The sequence below is a fragment of the Microcaecilia unicolor genome, chromosome 7 (genome assembly GCF_901765095.1).
Source record: "Microcaecilia unicolor chromosome 7, aMicUni1.1, whole genome shotgun sequence".
Taxonomy (NCBI): domain Eukaryota; kingdom Metazoa; phylum Chordata; class Amphibia; order Gymnophiona; family Siphonopidae; genus Microcaecilia; species Microcaecilia unicolor.
The window spans coordinates 47,346,550-47,367,801 of record NC_044037.1 but is presented as its reverse complement, the minus strand read 5'-3'; the positions used below and the strand labels follow the sequence as shown (position 1 = coordinate 47,367,801).

Genomic DNA, 21,252 nt, shown 5'->3' with positions numbered 1-21,252 from the left:
TGTTCTCTACCTCCACCTACTGGTAGACAGATACAACCATCAGTTAATGGATTCATCTGCTGTTGATGACAAGGAATGGGACTTCCGCCTTTATGGTTTTTGCAACTACATTCAAAGCTGTTTACATAATACAGGTACTTATTTGTATCTGAGGAAACAGAGGGTTAAGTGACTTGCCCAGAGTCACGAGAAGCTGCAGTGGGAATCAAACCCAGTTCCCCAGGATCAAAGTCCACTGCACTAACCACTGGGCTACTCCTCAGGGGATAAGAAAAAAAAAATGAGATTGAGGAAGGACAGGTAGTGGAGGCAACAGATGGGGGGGGGGGGGGGGTAACTGGTGGAGATCCAGTGCCATAGACAATAACTATGAGGAGGTACTAGCATGCCACTGAAAATACTTGGGGGAAGGGGTTGCTGACTTCTATTAGTGCTATGCAGTGGTATATTAGGAACCTATTTTACTGTTTTCCCATGGAAACAGAATGAGGAATCCTCACTGCCCCCCACCCCTCAAACTGTCTTAGTAAGTTAGGCCCCCAACAGCAATCCTCAGAGGATTCCTACCCTTCCCCCATCCCCTACTCTTGAACTTTGGTTAGGACAATAAGTGCATTTTGCTTTGGGGGGGGGGGGGGGGGGCAGGAGGTCTCAGCTGCTGGCTCCTAGACTGCAAGAAATTTTATCAAGGCTTGTCCTAAGAATTCAAGGCCTTCTCCCACTGCCCAAGTGAGCTACTGAAATTAGTAGCTATCATTTACTGGAAAATAAAAAGATAGTAACATACATAGTAAATGACCGCAGATAAAGACCTGTACGGTCCACCTTAGCCTTACTTTGACTTTTTTGTAAGTAGGCATCTAGTTTTACTAAAGATCTAATGGCTTTAAATGATATATCCTTGCTGTCCATACAGAAATGTGAAATTAACGGTTGCTGAACTAAGGCTGATAGAAAACCTATCAGGCATGAGAGACTGAATATTGAACCCTTAAAAATAAAATCCAGAAAGCTGCATTTCAGTAATACAGATGCTTATTTTATTAAAAAAAAGTTACAAACGAGTGGACTGCAAGGTTGTCTTACAAAATGACAAGAAAACTGTTAGGGGAATGTTTTTTTTAAATTTTTTTTTTTTAACAAAGCACTGTAGGTATGTTCCATTTTTGCACTTGTTATTCCAGATTTCATCTATGACTGATACAGTACATTAGATACATGATAAAGTTACAATTGTCTGCAGAGCCCTAACTCCAGTGATCTGAACAACTCCTAAAGCAATGCCATAGTAAAAGAAGCACATATTGCATTATGATCAGCTTCTGATTTTAATACACAACTTCACATGCAGTCTAATGAGGAGGCCCTTAACCTGAAGTAGCATTTGGTCCCTTTTTGTGCTGAAGAAACCACCTCTCATCCATTTCTATCACTCAGCCAGTGTTCAGGTGTAACAGATTTTGCAAGTCAAGAGAATGTTTTCCATTTACATATTTGAGACCTGTTAAAGGCAACTCCCTCACACACTTACTCAAAAAAGTCTAGTCATTTAGAAAATTAAAAAAAAAAAAAAAAAAGGTTACAACCTGCAGAATCTTTATAATATCTAGGTGCATCTCCTAAAAATAACTGCCCCGACTTAATTTACTTGTAATACAGTGTTTGGTTTAAATTCAGAATTAAAGTGCAACCCTTAGCTAGTGCTCACTTCAGGTTTCTTTATATAATCTATAGGGGGTAGAACAAGCAATTAGGGTACTGGACTAAGTATTTTTTTTTTTTTTTGAAAAATCAACTGAACCAAAGAACAAGAGACCAGATGGTTATGGAGTTAACTTGTTCTGTTCAGACATGACATTTTAGGATTTACACTCAAAATCACAAAGAGATCAGATACTTAAACCCTGAAATCTGCTGTGCATGCTGGCTAAGAACTAAACACACAATTGTGAACCTATTGCAATGCTGAGGATTTGCTTGTGTTGAATTGTTTCAGATATTGATAATTTACACTTAAGGCTTTCCTTGAACAAGTTTAGTTAATACAGATCAGGTGTGCATTTCGTTAGAAGCATGTTCAAATAACTAAAGCTGGGCTTCTAAAACTTTGGTGCAGTAGGTGAGCTGCAGCTATCGATGACTGTAAATTAAGTCATATGCATTCTAAACCACTGAACAAAAGCTTTCAGGTATGAAACAGATTCATTAATAAACCACCTAAACATTGACTTGTGGTTTATAAATTAATACCTGTTACTGCTAACATCTTCAAGTATTCAGACAAAATTTGTTGATCAGGTAAACATGGAAGGCAATGACTGTTTTAAGGACATTTGCAGTTGGGTGCAGAGACTTGCACTTCCCCTTTTGCAATGCTATCTGAGTTTGCCTCGAACACTAACCTGCTTATTGGATAAGAACTAAGCCATTCTGGAGACAGTGCAAGAAAAAAAACCAACAAAATATTGCTTTTAAAATATTCAGAAAGACAAATATGAACTATAAAACAAAATCATTTTATTTGCATTAGATTTACATGTGCAGAATTCCACTGTCACTGGCTGTTAACCATCCAGGTAGAAGTCAAGTCAGCTCTTTTCTGTTCAAAATACAGAATTTCTTTCGTTGGAGGACACATTATCCCTTTCCAGGGGCATATTTTACAGGATATTAACTGCCACACTTAAGTGTACAACATAAAAAAAAAAAAAAAAAAAAAAGGGAGGAAAAGAATCTAACATGCCCCGGACTATGTTACAGCTGCAGTTTATTCGTGCAATTCACAAAAATGAAAAGTTTAAAAAGATTGAGAAGGAAATAAAACCCTATATAATTAAGTATGCCAACAATAGGAAAGTCGGTTGATTTTTCTGAGAAAAGGGATATTACATCCATACAGGTAGGATTCCAGGATTCCTGTGACTTTCATAATCTCACTCATGACACTGTCACATACAAAGTCTCAATATACTGATTAACTCTGTTCTGGAGAAAATTTGCAAATATAATTAAGCACTGATGTGAGGTAACATACAGAAGTAACCAAGTGTTTTAAGGCTCAATTTAGTCTATTAAAATGTTCCTTTAAAAGGCATTGAGTAGGTAATACTGAGTTTAAGTATTTAATAAATACAAATTCAAATTGATTACAGAAATCAATTAAATATTAAAATGAATTCTTGCATATTAAGCATTAACAAACTCAAAAGCTAGAAAAAGCATGTGTGAAAGGAATTTTTTTTTTTTTTTTTAAATAGGTGTATGGTTACTGTGCTAAAGCATTCTTGCCTAAGTCTGTGCTTCTTGAAAACTACAGACCTTAAGCACTGAGCTGGACATAAGTGATGTGCTGTAGTAGAGACAGGTTTTCCAAGGCTCAGCTCTGCAACCTGGGCTGTTAAGTTCTCCAAAGCAGCATCTGTGCAAATTTCCTCTGAGTTTATCTGCAATTATAAAAACAAGAACCCCAAAATCACCACCAAAAGGAATCCATATTGCCATTACATATAACTATATAGAATATAATCACACAGCATTTTGCCTTAAAACCATGAACAGAACACCTTGCAGTACAGAAGCACAGCAAAATTAAATTTAAAGAGCAAAACCAGACAAACTGAAAAAACAAATTGACAGGCCTTACTTATCACTGGGAAAGAATCTGCATGCACCTGCTTAGCTTTTGTCAAAAGCAGAGAACAGGATGGGTCATAAGATGCAATTAAGAAAATCAAAGTCTGAAAGTTCCCCACCCATTTCACTGAAGTATGCATTCAAGGCCTCAAAAATATGACAACTGAACAGAAAGGTGATGTTTTGTTGGCAAATTTTAGATTTATAAGTTTGTGATGCCGTGTCATCTTTCAGTCCCATTTTTGGGCACTTGTCTGTAAAGGATAAGAGGGTCTTTGGCATTCTTTATACATAAAAGGCCCTAGACTAGAGTTTCCAAAGTTGTCAACATTAAAAATGGTTTTGCCCACAAGCAGAATTTTTCCAAAATTTGACAGATTTGTTCCAATGTACTGTACAAGATTCTGAAGAACAAGAGTTGATTCTAGCTCAAAATGTTCATGAAGCAGGGACTAGACCATTTTACAAAGACTGTCTGATATTCAAAAGGGTTTAACTAGGCAGGAGAAGCTTCTGCCCAGTTAAACCCTGCTAAGCGACCAGCACCTGATATTCAGCAGTCCTTAACCAGTTAGTGCTTCTGAATACACCACTAACCAGCTATCTACCAAGGTTTTTAGCCCAGTCCTCACAATTAGTTAGCTAATAATCATCTAAGTATGCTGCTAGGTAAATTAATTGCCGTAACATTTTTCACTGAATTTTTCCTGAACTATGAAGCAAGTTATTTACAGTCAATTACCATTCACACTCAGAGCATCCTCACCTCATGTTGGCTCTTTAGCACTTAGCTGCAATTCATACTCTCAACCTGGAGTGCTGCGCTGGTGCCACTGGCGCTAGCCTTTCTGCTGTGCTTCAGCAGCACCAATGCTCCACTCTTCAGCCATGAGCCTGGTAACACTAGCAGCAGGAATGCTCCTGTACTCTGCCAAGGAACAGAGAACAAGGTATGCTGTCCCAAGCATAATGTGACATACAGCAGAGTACCTTATCTGACGTAAACAAATGACCCATTGTCAGAATACACGGAATACACTGAAAACGCATAGAAAATGTGCATTTCAAATGTTGCAGTGAAAGCAGGGTCTCAGCAGCAAAGTCAAAGAGAAGTAGGTGCTGCCCCTCCAGTGAACCAGGAAAGTGGGGGTGGGGGAGCCATGACGACATCATTGGGGTTTTATCAATAAGCCAGATGGTTGATTAGCGAGACTACTGTACCTGTAATACAAAGCCTACAAAAGTCACTCAAAACCTACATGATCTACTTGCGCTTAACACTAAATTTACAGAAGTAACACAACAAAGACCCTATCTAGAAAAATGCAACACAGGAAATACTGCAGTGGGATCAATATGCCTATTGGGAAAAACTGAGAAAAGTTGAATTCTTACAGATGCTTAAATAGAAACTTCATTCAGAGTACTTGACCTCGGTCACAAACACTGAACACAAATAGATCCTTGCCAGGTACAGAATAAGTGACCATAAAGTTAAAATATGAATACGTAGACAAGACAAGCTTAAAACCCAAAAAGCCACATTGCATCAGTGCAACACTAGAGAAAGAAAAACAGCACCCTCCACTCTGCTAAATATAAAGAAAGCAACATAAGCTTACTGTAAAGAAGTGACATTTTCCATTCAGTGAATAAAATTCTTCTACCTCTGTTGTCTGGTTGCTTCTCCCCCCCCCCCCCCCCCAATCGTTTGTCCCAGTCTCCAGTTTCTGCTTTCATCTGGCTTTTCTTAACTTTCTTCACACATCTCCAGTCAATCCAGTCTATTTTCTGTCCTTTGACAAGTATCTTCTCTCTCGTTCTCACTCCCCCCCATCCAGCATCTCAGACACCACACTCCCCCCTCGTATCCAGCATTCCTCCAAGTCCCTCTAACCATCTCCCCTATATCCCTACTCCTCCCATGTCCAGGATACCCATTCTCAGTCCTCACTCCTGTGCAATGTCCAGTATCACCTTCCATTATTCCTTATCCAGTATCTCTCCATCTTCCCATGTCCAACATCCTCCAAAATTCTTTTCTTCCTACCTGATCTGCTTACCTACATGACGATGAAAAGCACTAAGGTGAACCCTTACGGAGTTGGTCTTGAGACCAGACTGACTAGTGTAGAAGGTATTCAAGCAGGGTCTGTGTAGGACAAGAAAGAGGATCTAGGGCCTTGCTGTCACACCAGATGGCAAACCTCTTCGTGGAATCTTTTCTGGAAGCAAGACTCAGGAAACACCCTCTGAAAGACCCAAGGAGGCGAATTCTAAGCTCTCAACATCCAGGCCATGAGAGCCAGAGACTGGAAGTTGGGATGTAGAAGCAACCCCTCGTTGTGGGTGATCAGGGGCGGAAAACATTCCAATCTCCACGGTTCCTCGGAGGGCAACTCCAGAAGAAAAGGGAACCAAATCTGACGTGGCCAGAAGGGTGCAATCAGGATCATGGTTCCGCAGTCTTGCCCACCAGAGGCATGGGAGGATACGCATAGAAGGCCTGTCCCCCAATGCAGGAGAAAGGCATCGGACACTAGTCTGTCGTGGGCCTGAAGCCTGGAACAGAACTGAGGGACCTTGTGATCGATCTGAGTGGCAAAAAAAAAAAAAAAAACCTCCTAGGGGGTGCCCCACGCTCGGAAGATCTTGCGGACTACACCCATGTTCAGTGACCACTTGTGAGGTTGCATTATCCTGCTCAACCTGTCGGCCACACTGTTTACACCTGCCAGATAAGCGGCTTGGAGAAACATGCCATGATGGCATGCCCAAAGCCACATCTGGACAGCTTCCTGACACAGAGGGGGAGATCCGGTGCCCCCTGCTTGTTGGTGTAATACATGGCAACCTGATTGTCTGTCTGAATCAAAATGATTTGGTTGGACAGATGATTTCGGAAAGCCTTTAGAGTGTTCCAGATCACTCAATTTCAGGAGGTTGATCTGCAGACCTTTTTCCTGAAAGGACCAGGCTCCCTGAGTGTGGAGCCCATCTACATGAGCTCCCCACCCCAGGAGAGATGCATCTGTTGTCAGTACTTTTTGTGGCTGAGGAACTTGGAATGGTCGCCCCAAAGTCAAATAGAATTGAATCGTCCACCACTGAAGAGAACTCCGAATGTTGGTGGACAGTTGGATTACATCTTCTAGATCCCCCGCAGCTTGGAACCACTGGGAAGCTAGAGTCCATTGAGCTGATCTCATATGTAGACGTGCCATGGGCGTTACATGAACTGTGGAGGCCATGTGCCCCAGAAGTCTCCATCTGCCGAGCCGTGACCTGCTGAGATGCTTGAACCATGGACACCAGGGACAGAAGGTTGTCCGCCCTTGCCTTGGGAAGATAAGCTCGAGCTGTCTGAGTGTTCAGCAGAGCTCCAATGAATTCCAATTTTTGGGATGGGGGTGAGATGGGACTTGGGATAATTTTATGACAAACCCCAATAGCTCCAGCACCTGGAGTCATTCGAATGGACTCCAGAGCACCTTCCTTCGAGGTGCTCTTCATCAGCCAATCGTCGAGACAAGGAAACACATGCACTCCTAGTCTGCGAAGAGAAGCTGCGACTACAGCTAGGCATTTTGTAAATACTCTGAGAGCAGACACCAGGCCAAAAGGCAGTACACTGTACTGAAAATGTTGTGTATCCAGCCAAAATTAAAAGATACTTCCACAGGCAGTATCGAGCTGTATGTATAAGCATCCTTTAAGTCCAGAGAGCATAGCCAATCATTTTCCTGAATCATGGGAAGAAGGGTGCCCAGGGAAACCATCCTGAACTTTTCTCAGATAAGAAATTTGTTCAGAGCCCTTAGGGTCTAGGATGGAACGCATCCCCCCTGTTTTCTTTTGCACAAGGAAGTACCTGGAATAGAATCCCAGCCCTTCTTCCCCTGGTGGAACGGGTTCAACCGCTTGGGTCTGTAGAAGGGGGGAGAGTTCCTCTGCAAGTACCTGCTTGTGCTGGGAGTTGTAGGACTGAGCTCCTGGTGGGCAATTTGGAGACTTGGATTCCAGATTGAGGGTGTATCCTAACTGGACAATTTGAAGAACCCACCGGTTGGAGGTTGTAAGAGACCACCTGTGGTGAAAAAACATTAACCTCCCCCAAACGGCAAGTCGTCCAGTACGGACATGTTTACTGAGGCTATGCTGAACTGGAGCCAGTCAAAAGCCCGTCCGTGGAATCCTCACGCCTCCTTGGGACCGGGTCCGACGAAGGTCGGTCCCAGGGGGCCTGCATAACAGGAGGCCGAGGCAGGTGGAGGCCTCGAGTCAGGTGGAGACCCTCTCGATGCCTCACTGCTCCCAGCACAAATTGGTCTTTCAGTAGCCATTACCTCCGCTCCATGTCGAAGGGCTGGACCGAGCACCACAAAATTTTTCTCATTGGGCTTCTTCAAGACGCTTGGGTCAGTTTCTTCATACAAGGACACAGACTGCAAGCGGCTGGGCTATGGTCGGGCCCAAGGCACTGGATACACCAGGTGTGGGTATTGGTACCTGAGATGGTCCGGTTGCATCGAGTACAACGTTTGAAGCTGCTGGGTGTCCGATGACATGGAAGGAAAAACGGCTTCGGCGAAATCAAAAAAAGACGCGATTGTGCCTGATAAAAGAGAAAGGGCACAAAAATAAGGGAATAACCCGGCCGCAACAAAAAAAAAAACAAAGGAAACTTGAAAGGGGAGAAAAGTAAAAGTACACTACAGGAACTTTTTTTTTCTAATGACAAAAATAAAAACGAAAAAAATCGAGAACTCGAAGACTCGTTCCTGGGCCCGAGAGGAGCGCAGGAAAAAAAAAAAAACTACCGCACCTCAACGCGGAGAAAAGAAAACTGAGGAGGCACTCTCATGCGGCGGAAAATCAGTCCATGCATGCGTGCCAAAAGACTGGCAAAACTTTGTTTATATTTTGCTTGCAAAATGCTAATTCCTGGGCCAACGCAGACATCGACCCACATGTGAGAACAAGCAGCCTGCTTGTCCTTGGAGAAAAATGAGTTAAACATGAAGTGTTTATAGCCAATAAGATGTCAGTTCTCTATTTCCCACTACTATCCAGTGCTGTACATTTAAATGCCCAAATTTTCCATAACACACCAAAATTTCATATAGAGCTTAACGAAACCTGCCCTGGTGCCCCAGAGCCAGTCTAGTTTTCAGGATTATCCACAACAAATTAAGCACTAATATTTGCATATACTGCTTTCGAGTAGCAAAATTCATTCTGGTTACTTTAAAAACTTGGGTGGCTGTGGGGGATCACCTGTCCTAGTGATTTGAGATTTCCATTGCACTTATCAACTGTTTTCTAGGTTAGATGTAGATTAGGATGAAGGTAAAGTGGCAGCTGCTACTCCTGACGCGTCTCCACCACTCAATGTTCTCTCCCCAAAATCAACTTGTTATAACCGATTTAACCGGTATATCAAACTCCAAAGCCTAGAACTATATTTAACAACTTGCACAGCCTATTCTAAATGTTCTATGAAAACTCTACCTGCAGGATCACGTTGACTGATAAATTCAGCCTTAAAACTAAGATTCTACAGTACATTCTGCACATTTCAACTAACCTGCTCTGTATGGCCATGATTGAGGTTCTCTTTCCTCACTGAATGATACATGTTGTACAACACTGATCTTGCTTTTCAGGCAGGGATGCATAGTTCATTTGCCTTACGATCTCAGCAAACAGTTCATCCACCATGATTTTACTCTTAGCCGACGTCTCCATGAACGGACAACCCCACTCCTGAGCCAGAGATCTGCCTTCTGCAGAGGAAACCTCTCGTTCTGATTCCAGATCCACTTTATTTCCCACTAGGATTAGAGGGACTTTCTCATATCGCTTCACTCTGACAATTTGGTCCCTCATCGGCTTGATGTCCTAGTTAAAAGTTACATAAGGTACAAATGTAAAGACTGAATATAAAAAATATCATTAAAATTTTACAAAAAGCAAATGCAATTCAGTAACATTTAACAATTGGTAAGCACTGTGTTCAAGAACCTTCAAAATTTGTATTCAAGGAAATCATATAGAATTATTTTTAAAAATGTATATCCTGCCTACACCTAAGTGACATAATAAAAACATACATAAAAATTCACACACACATCTAACACTTTAGAACAGTACATCAAGAGGGCCTAAACTAAATGAATGCCTTACTCTAAAATAAGTAGAATATAAAATGTAGCACATATACTTGTTTTAATCCAGAAATGTTGACTTTAAAATGCCTTTATATAAACATCTTATACATACATCACAACCATAGCGGCTAATAAACTGTCCCTCACCCCCCCCCAGCCGCCACCACCATTGGCATCAGGCTCTCCCCCCCCCCCCCCTACAGCTTCTAGAGACTAGCAGGGGCACAGAGATACACCTAGACCATCTTTGACCTGGCCTGTCCATGTGGAAACAGAAGCTGCATCAGAGGGAACCCTCCAGATCAAGGCACCTAGGTGTTACCACTGTGCTCCAGCTACTGTCTAGAAGGCAAGTTTAAAGTGTATGGGATTTTTTTTTTTTTTTTGGGGGGGGGGGGGGGGGGGGAGAGGGAGCAATGTTGAACCTGGAGGTGGAGGGGAAGAAAAGGTCCTGGACCAGGTGAAGGCCAGCCTTGACTTATAGGTCATAGCATTTTCGACCATTTTTTAGTACTGCCCTCAACTTATATATGACATACTATATACAGTACTTAAAAGCTCTGAATTTCTATGGTCTGATCCATTCTTTAATGCATCTGGTAGACTAATGTCAAAGGAAGGTTTAAACCCTAAAGTAAAACATAAGAAAAAAAACACCTCTATACTCAGCTCTTCCTCCAGTCACACACATTCTACTCCTCCTAGAGAAATAGCTCATCTCAACTGCACTTGCCCCCTTAGTTCCCTATTAAGATTTCATTTCACTGTATCAACATTATGAGACCTACTACTGGAATATTCTGATGCTTTATTTAAAGCATTCCATTTGTATTGTGTTGACATCATAAGTATCCTATCTGCATTATATGCATGTTCCTCAATGGCTGCCTATTTTATGGATTTGTACACTGCTGACATGTTTATGATTTGTTCTACTGTGCTGTTAATATATTTCTGACATTTGTTATTCCTATTAAGATGCAATTTGCCAGTCTTCAAGTTTACCTCATTGACTATTCATGCTATTGTGCCATTAACCAAATTGAAAGGGGGGGGGGGAGGAGATGCTGCTATGCATGTGAGGTTACTAGCTGGATCCAATTATATCACTTTGGCCCCCACCCTCCATAACTATTAGACGCAACAGTTGGCTTGGGGGGGGGGGTTACATTTGGGAGCACACTATGAAGTCTGGGCGATAACCCATTTGATTAGAGATGTTCCTGATGCAGGCATCTTGCTGAAACATGGACATGGAGTCATTTCACTTATGCCACCATCAACTGTACATGAGCGTTTTTGTTCATACTACATTGTTGGAACTATTAAAGGACATAAGATTCTTTTGCATCTCTGCTTTGTTTCCTCTCACTACTTTATTTACCATGGAGTAAAGCATAAAACCAATCACTGCAAACAGCACAGCTAAAGAAATCATGACATCGTCATGGGCCCTGTAGAAAAATACTTGTAGCTCAAATGCAAAGGCTACTTTCTCTTAGTGACAGAGGAATCTCACCCCATGCAGTTGCTCTCCCTTGCCAGCAAGCACAAGAAAAGTTCAACAGTCAGCCCGAAATGGCTACAGATCTGTGCACAGAAACACACCACCAGCCTGATCACTATAGATTTTTATCTAGGATTTTGCTCACACCGTTTCAGTAGTAGCTCAAGGTGAGTTACATAGAGGCCTGAAATAGCCACACTTCCTGCACACCCTTGGATTCAGGTACCAAAATCAGAACGGATTCTATAACACTGCACATAACTTAATTGGCTTAGCAAGCTAATGAGCGCTAATATCAGCGCTGAACAATAATGAGCACTAATTGGAACAGATTAGAATTCAGGCATACAACTCGCTAAGTGTATTCTGTAATGATGTGTGCCATCTTAATGCACACAGACAAAAAGAGGAATAGTTATGGGCAACAAAATGAGTGTTTTGTGGGCATTCTGAAATTTAGGCGCCTAGTTATAGAATATGGCCCAGTGTGCCTAAATCTACCTGCCAGGATTTATGCCACATTTTACTTGATGTAAAATGGATGCGCCCAGATTTAGGCACTGAAACATCAACTAAGGGTATTCTATAATTGATTATAGAATATGCTTACTCAGCACCGATTTTTTTTTTATTTTTTTTTTTAAGTGTCATATATAGAGTCTCCTCCATAGCAACAAAGGCCTCTCCAAACAACTGGCCCAACATAGCTAGTCTTGCTGATGGAAAGGCAGCACAACCTCATGGCCCCAGAACCTCCAAATATGCTGGGGAAAACAATAGTGTACAACTGCTAGGCCTGTTAACTGGGAACCACTGCTCATGACTGTCCTCTCTCACATGCCACCGTCACTCCTCCCTTGCCCTGGGAGATGCTTCAGCACCCCATACCAATATAAAGCTTCTGGCAACCCAACTGTGCCATAATCCTTCTTAGTGTTGCTTGCCAGAGCCAAAAAGGATGGAGGAGGAGAACCACAGCCCTTACCTAAAGCCTTACCCCATGCAGAGGCTATGTGGGGCCACCTTGCCCAAGTGCCCCCAACCCCTGAGCAATCAAAGTTCAAGTCAGTCAGAGAGTGAAGCCCCAATCCAGTAGAGGAGAACCCACTAGGAACAATTTCCAAGAGCCCCCATCTCTTCCCTTCTCTGTTTTCTACAAAAAAAGGAAAGGTACTAATCCCTGCTGGCAATGGCCCTGCAGGATGCCTTCCAACCAAATCAAGCAAAGGCCTGCAGGATAAAACTCAGGGCTACAGAGGGCCTAGAACCCTCTGGGCTCTACAGGAGAGGGTGGACCAACCTCTTAGGCATCAGGTGGCAACTGGACACTCAACCACAGGGCCAGAAGCAATGGACTGAGCCCTTGGGGAGTCAGGCCAGCCTCAACAAATCCTGCTGCTCCAGTCCAAGTTGCCAGAATTTCTTGCCTTCCAGCAGATGGTGCAGGTTCCAGGGCAGCATCAGTCCTTATGTTAGTGATGTCACTGGTTTATCAATGTTCTCTGCCTAGCTAATGTTCAGGGGATATAATCCATTTACTTGTTTGGACTGAGCCAGCAGAATAAAGAACAGACTGCATTACTTGCAGTGTACATTCAGAAATGTTTTGGGCATCATCCTTCAGTATGTGTTCAACACAACATACACATGAATTAAGAAACACAAACTATATGAAAACCCATTTAATGCCTACCTTTTGTTCTCCTATACAGAAACTAAGAAAAAAAATGTTAAACACACAGTGAAAATAAAACATTTCAACCCCCCCCCCCCCAAAAAAAAAAAAAAAAAAACATTTACTGGAAATGAAAGCAATAGTCACCAACCAGAACACTAAAAAAATAAGTTCACTAAATTTGTTAAAAAGATCACCATACCCCAAAGAATAAATATGCATCTTCCTCTAAGAAGAGGAGTTAGCAGGTGCCTTCTAAATAGAGGTGTGGCAGATTCTGTCAAGCAGTACAGGAAGTGTGGCTACACCCTGCTCAACAAGCCATGTTAAGTTTCAGAGGCCAGAAACCACAATATCCTCAACATTCTGTCAAGCCTGCATTTTACATTTTGACTGTCTTGCTACTGAAATACATAGTTGCAGCCAAGAATTAAGCAGTCACTTGACCAGGCTACTATATACAGAGCATACCACTTTTATAATACTGACTTATGGGATCATGGCTGGTTGATTTTTGTACAAAAGGTTGGATAGCTGGTGAAGTCAGGAATAGCTAACATTTTGTATAAATGCTATGGTTATCACAGCCCTTGATTTCCTACTGCAGAATCTTAAAATCTGCTGCAGATGGTTCTTATAATAAAGACACAAAGTCTGAAGTGAAGCCATTCTGTATTTCTTACACATCCCGTTAAATTTATTCAGTCCTGTGCATTGAACAGACGTCTTAGTACTACTACTACTATTTAGCATTTCTATAGCGCTACAAGGCGTACGCAGCGCTGCACAAACATAGAAGAAAGACAGTCCCTGCTCAAAGAGCTTACAATCTTGGGGGTCAGATTTCAAAGGGAGGAATATGCTGAAGAGCTCTCAGGTGGGAGGGACCAATAGGGGATGGAAGGTGGGATAGGAATACAAAAAGGGATGAGAATATTTTGAAATCAGCAAAGAAAAGGGAGCAACAACACTGCCCCCCCCACACACACACACCCCAATGCACCTCTACTCTACTCATTCACAAAGTACATGCCTAACAGCTTTTCTATCTGTCTGACTTCTTCTCTCACTTGTATTTTACTCCTCCTCTTAGATGCTTGTAAGAAGAGGACAATGACAGCAGTAATGTAGAGGGAGCCACAATGCTGCTCCTCTTACCCTGTCCTAGTGTAGTAATCCTCGTAAAATTGCACCCTTCCTACTTTAAGAAGACAACCATAGCAATGCAGTGCCTAGGGCCAAGTGTCATGGTTCAAAGCCTGGCATTAGGCCTGAACAAAGGGTGATATAGCCCCAGGCAACACTGCCACCATCTTCCTCTTAAAAAGAGCCAGACAGGCTTTGGCTGGGGAGGAAGCAGGGGGCGCTGCTACTGCTGTCACTACCTCAGTAAATCCCCTGCAAATATTTATGCCAGCCTCCCATGGAAATTCTGCAGTTAACAAGCAATTTCACAGAAGGGCAATCATTGCTCTTCCCCCAAAAAAAGGATTGTAGGAAATCAGGTTGCTAGGTATGAAGATTTCTTTTGGATATATGCAGAGTTCAGGAATTAGGGAAGTATTTTTGTTGTTTTGTGCATAAAGTATTAGTTGAGGAGTGGCCTAGTGGTTAGAGCACTGGTCTTGCAATCCAGAGGTGACCGGTTCAAATCCCACTGCTGCTCCTTGTGATCTTGGGCAAGTCACTTAACCCTCCATTGCCTCAGGTACAAACTTAGATTGTGAGCCCTCCTGGGAGAGAAATATCCAGTGTACCTGCAACGTGGCTGCGCAGGCTTCTGTTTCTGTGAGTCTGACGTCCTGCACGTACGTGCAGGACGTCAGACTCACAGAACCAGAAGCCTGCGCTTGCAGATCAGCAACGATTCTGGAATCCTAAAGAGTGACAAGATTCCATGCAGAATCTCAAAGAGTAGCAACATTCCATGTAGAACCCTAAAGAATAACAAGTGGAGGAGTGGCCTAGTGGTTAGAGCACCAGTCTTGTAATCCAGAGGTGGCTGGTTCAAATCCCACTGCTGCTCCTTGTGATCTAGGGCAAGTCACTTAACCCTCCATTGCCTCAGGTACAAACTTAGACTGTGAGCCCTCCTGGGACAGAGAAATATCCAGTGTACCTGAATGTAACTCACCTTGAGCTACTACTGAAAAAGGTTTTGAGCAAAATCTACATAAATAAATAAAATAGTGTGCACTAAATGTTTTAGCACACACTAGTGTTAGCATGCTAAATGCTTTATGCACATGTTTTAACGAAATGAAACAAAGACCCCCCCATTATTAAGCTGTGCTATATTTTTTTTTTATCAAGTCAATGGGGGTGGGGAAGACACACAACTGAATTGCAGATGAATGTATCCAAGTTAACCCTGCTGCCAAGATGGCATTAACTGCTCCACATCATCTGCTGCTTTAACAGTTCAGTTAGTGAATTAGTGAAAGATGCAAGAGACTGAAGTTTGTTACAAATTAATATTTTTCTATCAAGTTGATCAGCTTTTCACTGTACCTCTGCAGCTACCTCCTAGATAGCATAAAACGTTTTTAAGTCATTTAACAGTATGCTCCACTATTTTCATAAAGAAGACAGAGCCACTTGCTCCCAAGAAGCAGCTGTCTGAGTATTTGAAAATGAAGAAAAAAAAAAAAAAAAAAAAAAAAAAACTCACAGGGGAAGTCCATATTAAAAAAAAAACAAAACAAAAAACCCACACACACATCCCTCTAACACTTCCAGCTAGCAATTTCAACTGTCAGAATTTGCATCAAGAAATGGAAGTTAAAGTCCTGGAAGACAAAGAAAAAAAAAAATGATAAAACTAAATACTGTCCACATCTGCGAAACAGAACCCCAAAACTAAGCCATCTACTGAAAAGTTAGACAGTTTGCCTGCACGCCAATAATCTATATGGCAGAGTTGGAAAAAAAAAACCCCAGAACTTTTCTATGACTTCATCACAAAAGTTATCTAAACTAGGCAAAAAAGCTTGATAAAAAGCCTGAAAACTTTCTGAAACAAAGTGCCTGGACTATGAAATGTCTACTGTGTATGAATAATTCAGTTTTAATTTGGAAGGAAAAAAAACAACATCTTGCCACCTGTTATGTAGGGGGTGATCTATAATGCTTTGGGGTTGTGGCAGCCTGTGTCACAGGGGAAACATCAAATAGGTATAAGGATGTATTCTGTTAAAATCAACATATCGCGTGAATCTTCATAAAGGCAGTTAATAAATCCCAATAAATATCCTAGAAACTATCAGCCATATTTTCAGAACAGAAGGGCACCCATATTTCGACATAAATCGGGAGATGGGCGTCCTCCTCCCAGGGTCTCCAAAATTGGCATAATCGAAAGCCAATTTTGGGCATCCTCAACTGCTTTCCGTCGCGGGAACGACCAATGTTCACGGGGGGGGGGTCGGAAGTGTAGCGAAGGCGGGGCTGGGGCGTGCCTAACAAACGGGGATCGTTGACCGTTAATGGTAAAAAGAAGGGCATCCCTGACAAGCACTTGGGCAACTTGACTTGGTCCATTTTTTCTTACGACCAAGCCTCAAAAAGGTGCCCGAACTAACCAGATGACCACCGGAGAGAATCGGGGATGACCTCCCTTTACTCCCCCAGTGGTCACTAACCCCCTCCCACCCTAAAAAAATTTTAAAATATTTTTTCCAGCCTCTATGCCAGCCTCAAATATCTTACCCAGCTCCATGACAGCAGTATGCAGGTCCCTGGAGCAGTTTTAGTGGGTACTGCAGTGCACTTCAGGCAGGATGCTCATCTTATTTCGATAATACAGGTTTCCCCGCCCCTTTGCCGGGCCGTCCTGCGAGGACGTCCTCAGAAAATCTTAGGCGCCACGTTCCACAGTAAGTTAAGAAAACTGAACCTGTATTTCAGTAAGCCAACTATCCAAAAAGAACCTCAAAGTCAACTATGAAGTACTTACAGAAAAGAAAAGATTATTTTGGACCTCGGGCTCAAGCAGAGCCACAAATATTTCTTAGCTACAACATTGCAAGGCAAAGAAAGGAAAAAAAAATCCAAAACAAGACAGCTTCCAAATGTTTACCATAACTGGCTATTTGTTAATACATGTGTTACAGAACATCAACTGAAAGAATGTCCAAATATTTGCTGCTTCCATATTCATCCCTTTTCTCATTTTGGCTGCAAAACCCAAAACCCCATATTCTACAAAACTTAATTTTGCACTAATTTGCAGAAAAGATGTCAAGTTGTCCTTTGTACTGCACAGTAGTATCCACTTCTGAACACATGGGATTTACTGAAATGTATGATTTGGGCAAGGATACATAAGCTTTTGTATACAAGCGCATAATTAAGAGACTAGAGATTCATTGGGAAGTAACTCAGGGGTTCTCCAACCAACACCCAGCCAGGTTTCAGGCTACACAATGAATATGCACAAAAGGAAGTATATGTAAATTTGCCTCATGCATATTCATCGTGGACAGCTTGAAAATCAGACTGGTTTGGTGTGCCAAGGACTGGGTTAAAAATCTCTGCGCAAACTGTATGGCTTGAAATAAACCACTGTTTCCCCAAGTTCAGTCCTGGAGTACTCCTTGCCAGTCAGGTTTTCAGGATATCCACAATGAATACACATGAAAGACTTGCATATAATGGAAGCAGTGTATGCAAATCAAGATCATGCATATTGATCATAGCTATCCTGAAAACATGACTGGGAAGGGGTACTCCTGGACTGGACTTGAGAAACACTGAACTAAACAGTTTGCTATAACATTCCCTTCATTCAAAGGCCTAAAAAATCTAATTGGGTTTTCAGGATATCCACAAGGTTGTATCTTCATTGTGAATATCATGAAAAGTTGATTGGCTTGGTGTCCTGAGGACTGGGTTGAGAACCCTTGTTATATAGCCTTCCTTTCTCTTTGTTCCTCAAGGAATACATTTTGAATGCCCTAATCTTCTCTGTAGAAGGTTTATGTTGCAAAATGCTATTTTGGTGGCTTTTCTGTAAAATGTTGTCTGTTTTTATATACAGATATGAAAATTAAGATCTGAGTACAGCACTTAAGATTAAGTCTAGAAAGTGACAGACATGGATAATATCTTATTTTCTGTTGTTCACTTATTATACCATTAACAATCCGCGTCATTTTATTGCTCTGACTAGTAAGTTATCAGATAACCGAAACAGTACCGTCATATTTTAAATCATGTTTGCTTAGTTTCCCCATCAGTTGTTTCATCACTTAATGTCTGAAGTGACTCAAACTGAAACTTCTGTTATGACTAGGTGGGGGGGGGGGGGGGGGGGCAAGGTGGCACTGGTAAATCAGCTATCAAGTACAGATACCAGTACTGTGCTGTGGTATAATGTTAGTATGCAGATACAAGTTTATTGCAGAATTGCTTTGTAATTTGTTTTTCTCTGACTTAAGCTTCATTTTGACCTTTAGTAGAATGAAGGTAATCCATGGAAGTTTCTCAACCCAGATACTGGGGCACACCCAGCCAGTCGGATTTTCAGAATATATGCACTGAATATACATAGCAAGGAGGCAGTGCATGCGCTCTCATGCATATTCAGTGCAGATATTCTTAAAATCTGACTGGCTGGGTGTGCCCACAGAAGCACTGATAAGACCAAATATTTAGCTTACTTAAATGAAGCAGGAGAAACTAAAGAGCAAGGTGTTATGAAATTAAGTTGTAAAAAAGGTGTGCTCAAAACAGAGGTTGCTGGATGCCTGGAATAGAAACATAATAGTAAAACTAAAAGTAAAAGCAAAGAGGACAAAACTTAAGCATGTTTGGAACAAGTGATAATGGCAGTAATGACAGAAGGTGGAGGTAAAATGGGTTAGAGAAAACAGGATAGCAGAGAGCCAAAAAATGGAAAAGAAGAGTTAGTTGTTACACACCAAGAAGAGGTAGTAAGGCCAAATATGAAGTGGCAGCAAGGTTGGGATTCCTTCTTACATTTAATTAGTAGGATGTAGCCATTTTAAGTATGAGTTATTGGCCCAGATGGAGGTACCCCCATTTAGGGCTAACCATGAGGTAGTGACCATTACAAACCCAGGATGACTAAAACACCTGCTTTGATCCTTGGAGAAGTAGCCTAGCAGTCAGTGCATCGGACTTTGATCCCAGGGAACTGGGCTCATTCCCACTGCAGCTCCTTGTGACTCTGGGCAAATCACTTAACCCTCCATTACCCCAAGTACAAATAAGTACCTGTATATACTATGTAAACAACTTTGAATGTAGTTGCTAAAGGCATACAAGTCCCTTTCCCTCTCTCCCACCCTTACACAAATAGGCAACAACCTTCCTAAACTGGTAAATAGCCTTAACATACATGGTAGGGTGGTACAGTAATATACTGACAGCATTTAAGCTGGCAGCAGTTAATTTCAGCTCAAAGGAACTATCATGCTGGGTTCAAAGGACTACAAACCTAAACATCCAAAATAGAGGGTTTGAACAAGTGCAGTCTGTGTGTGTGTGTGTACCATTAATGGACGCTTCATACTGCGGTTAAACTATGATAAACGTTACCAAGGTTTTCTTACCTGGAAAGACTGCTGATTAACCAGACTATACACTAGGATGAAACCTTGCCCGTTCTTAATGTAGAGATCCCTCATGGATGCAAACTGCTCAGTCCCAGCAGTGTCCAGAATTTCAAGTACTGATGGCGAAGAGTCCACTTCAATCTCTTTGCGATAAAAATCTTCGATGGTAGGGTCATATTTTTCAATAAAAGTCCCCGTGACAAACTGCACGGTGAGCGCTGACTTACCGACCCCTCCACTCCCCAACACAACTACTTTGTATTCCCTCATTAGGTCTCTTTTTACCTCCCCACAACATAAAAACATAAAATAAGACCCGACCAGGAACTTGCTGCTTACAAGGAGCGTTAATCTGCTGCAGCGAAGGCCTGTGGCCGGTTTTTCATGGCCAAGCAGGATCGGTGAGACGAGGGCTCAGAGCACAGCGGCCGCCTCCCTCCTTTCAGCTCTTCTCCTCCTCACCAAAGTAAGAAATCCAGGACATGTACCGCACCCTACAATACAGGAATGTTAAAAGCAATAAACTACTGGCCCCTAGTTACCTCCTGGAAATGGCTCCCCCCACCACCGCTGCTGCCCCGTCCATGCAGCTCTAACTCCCTGCCCGCTGCCAGCACAGACCAGCACCGGTGACTGCTCCGACTCAGGGGGGGCCGCAACTCACCGAACCCCCAAGCAAGAGATGCCGGGCCCGGCCGAGAGACAGCGACCAAGCCGAAACCTCTGCCTCCTCCTCCTCTTCCCCCAGACGGAAAAGAAAGGACGGCTCCGGCTGAGGTGTCGCCTTGCAGCGGGATGCACGCCCGGCCGGCTTCCGGGCCCCTCACTCCATACCCGGCCCAGCCTCTCCTCTTTTCGCAGCGTCTAGGGTGGGGAACCGCCCGGCGAAAGAGACGGAAATCTCTCTCTCACACACACACCGGAAGGAAGCAGCAGGAGCAGGCCGCCCCGAGAGAAGCAGGAGGAGGAACCCCCACCTGCGGAAGGGGGAAAAAAAAACCACACACAGCCGCTCAGGCCCCGCCTTTTCCGGTGTAACGGCTAAAGTATCCCGGAGTGAGCTGAGCGTATGTAGGGGGGGGGGGGGGGCGTGTTTTATGCCGGACCGTGGTGGCGCGGGGTATGTCGCGTGACGGTCCTCCACGGACGTTGCGTCTTGCGTGCGACGTGCTTCCCAAGGGTAACCCTGCAAGTGGTGCGATGCACCGGTGACAGTTCCACATGTTACTGTGTCTTCACCAGGCTGGACTGAGTGGATTCTGTGAGAAGAAAGGTTCCTTATGTCGCTGCTGTTGCCTCTAGTAATTACCAGGTTTTGCACGGAGAGATGCTTCTGTAGCCCAAGGAACCGGGGGAAGGGGAATCCTAAGCCAAACTATACCTATTCAACCAAAGATCAAATAAAATACAATGGAGCTTTTTTTTTTTTTTTTAACTAAGCTGTGCTAAGGCCATTTCTAGTGCCGCCCTTAAAATAGGCATTTTTCCATTAGTGTTAGCTGGTGGTAAATGCAGAGACGGCCATAAGAATATAATGGGTGCTTTCGGTGTTTACCGCCAGCTAAAAACGCTATCGTAAAAGCCATCCAATTTATGCCAGAATGGTGCACACAGTCATAATTTATTGGCTTTGGTAGAAATATAGCTGAAGGAGGGAGAAAAATATTAATTTCTTGGTTCTTCACCAAA

The 21,252-nt window shown here is 42.7% G+C and overlaps 1 protein-coding gene across 1 annotated transcript; it reads right to left on the bottom strand.

The window, feature by feature from the left end:
• Positions 1 to 1,126: 1,126 nt before the first annotated feature.
• Positions 1,127 to 20,555, bottom strand: RAP2C (RAP2C, member of RAS oncogene family). Its single transcript, XM_030209091.1, has 4 exons — positions 20,228 to 20,555; positions 19,561 to 20,057; positions 9,221 to 9,534; positions 1,127 to 3,443 (listed from the first exon to the last, which is right to left on the bottom strand). Exons 2-3 carry the CDS (start codon positions 19,867 to 19,869, stop codon positions 9,256 to 9,258), a joined length of 588 nt encoding a protein of 195 aa, XP_030064951.1. The 5' UTR covers positions 19,870 to 20,057; positions 20,228 to 20,555; the 3' UTR covers positions 1,127 to 3,443; positions 9,221 to 9,255.
• Between the last annotated feature and the right edge of the window lie 697 nt (positions 20,556 to 21,252).

What these genes read in the sequence shown, in the direction of transcription:
- RAP2C (XM_030209091.1), bottom strand. Translation starts at nt 19,869, where the DNA reads ATGTTTTTATGTTGTGGGGAGGTAAAAAGAGACCTAATGAGGGAATAC. An exon ending in TTAATCAGCAGTCTTTCCAG is followed by an intron (nt 9,535 to 19,560) that starts GTAAGAAAACCT and finishes ACTTTTAACTAG; the next exon opens with GACATCAAGCCGATGAGGGA.